Raw genomic sequence first — 352 nt, 5'->3', positions numbered from 1 at the left:
GCCGTTACTCACCCGAGGGGATGTCGATGCTGGCGATGGGCACCGTGATGCGCTCCAGGGTGCTGAGGATGCTGCCGAAGGGCTCCCGCACCGCCCCCTTGAAGCTGAACCCAAAAATCGCGTCCACCACCAGCCCGTAGAGCTCGTCGATGAGCGCAGCCTGCAGTGCGGATGGCAGCGGGTGAGACACAGCCCCGGGCACGGCTCCAGGGGCCGCTGCTCCCTGGCCAGGGGCTGCTCCTCACCTCAGCTGGGAACTCGGGCAGGAAGGGGATGTCCAACTTCTGGCACTGGGTGGTCAAACCTTCAAAGAGGGGCTTGCTGGGGCGCTTGGGGTAATACACAGCTGGCT

The 352-nt window shown here is 65.3% G+C and overlaps 1 protein-coding gene across 1 annotated transcript in view; it reads right to left on the bottom strand.

Moving 5' to 3' along the window:
- The window catches only part of APOA1BP (apolipoprotein A-I binding protein), a gene marked incomplete at its 5' end in the record, with an annotated part of 711 nt that extends 361 nt beyond the window's left edge, over window positions 1-350 (bottom strand). Inside the window, 2 exons of the mRNA XM_010134356.1 lie at window positions 13-160; window positions 246-350. Coding sequence (XP_010132658.1) covers window positions 13-160; window positions 246-350 — 253 coding nt within the window. The remainder of the gene's footprint in view (window positions 1-12; window positions 161-245) is intronic.
- Between the last annotated feature and the right edge of the window lie 2 nt (window positions 351-352).

Source organism: Buceros rhinoceros, unplaced genomic scaffold (genome assembly GCF_000710305.1).
Source record: "Buceros rhinoceros silvestris isolate BGI_N320 unplaced genomic scaffold, ASM71030v1 scaffold33514, whole genome shotgun sequence".
In the NCBI taxonomy this organism is placed as follows: Eukaryota; Metazoa; Chordata; class Aves; order Bucerotiformes; family Bucerotidae; genus Buceros; species Buceros rhinoceros.
This window is presented reverse-complemented; position numbering and strand designations above follow the sequence as displayed.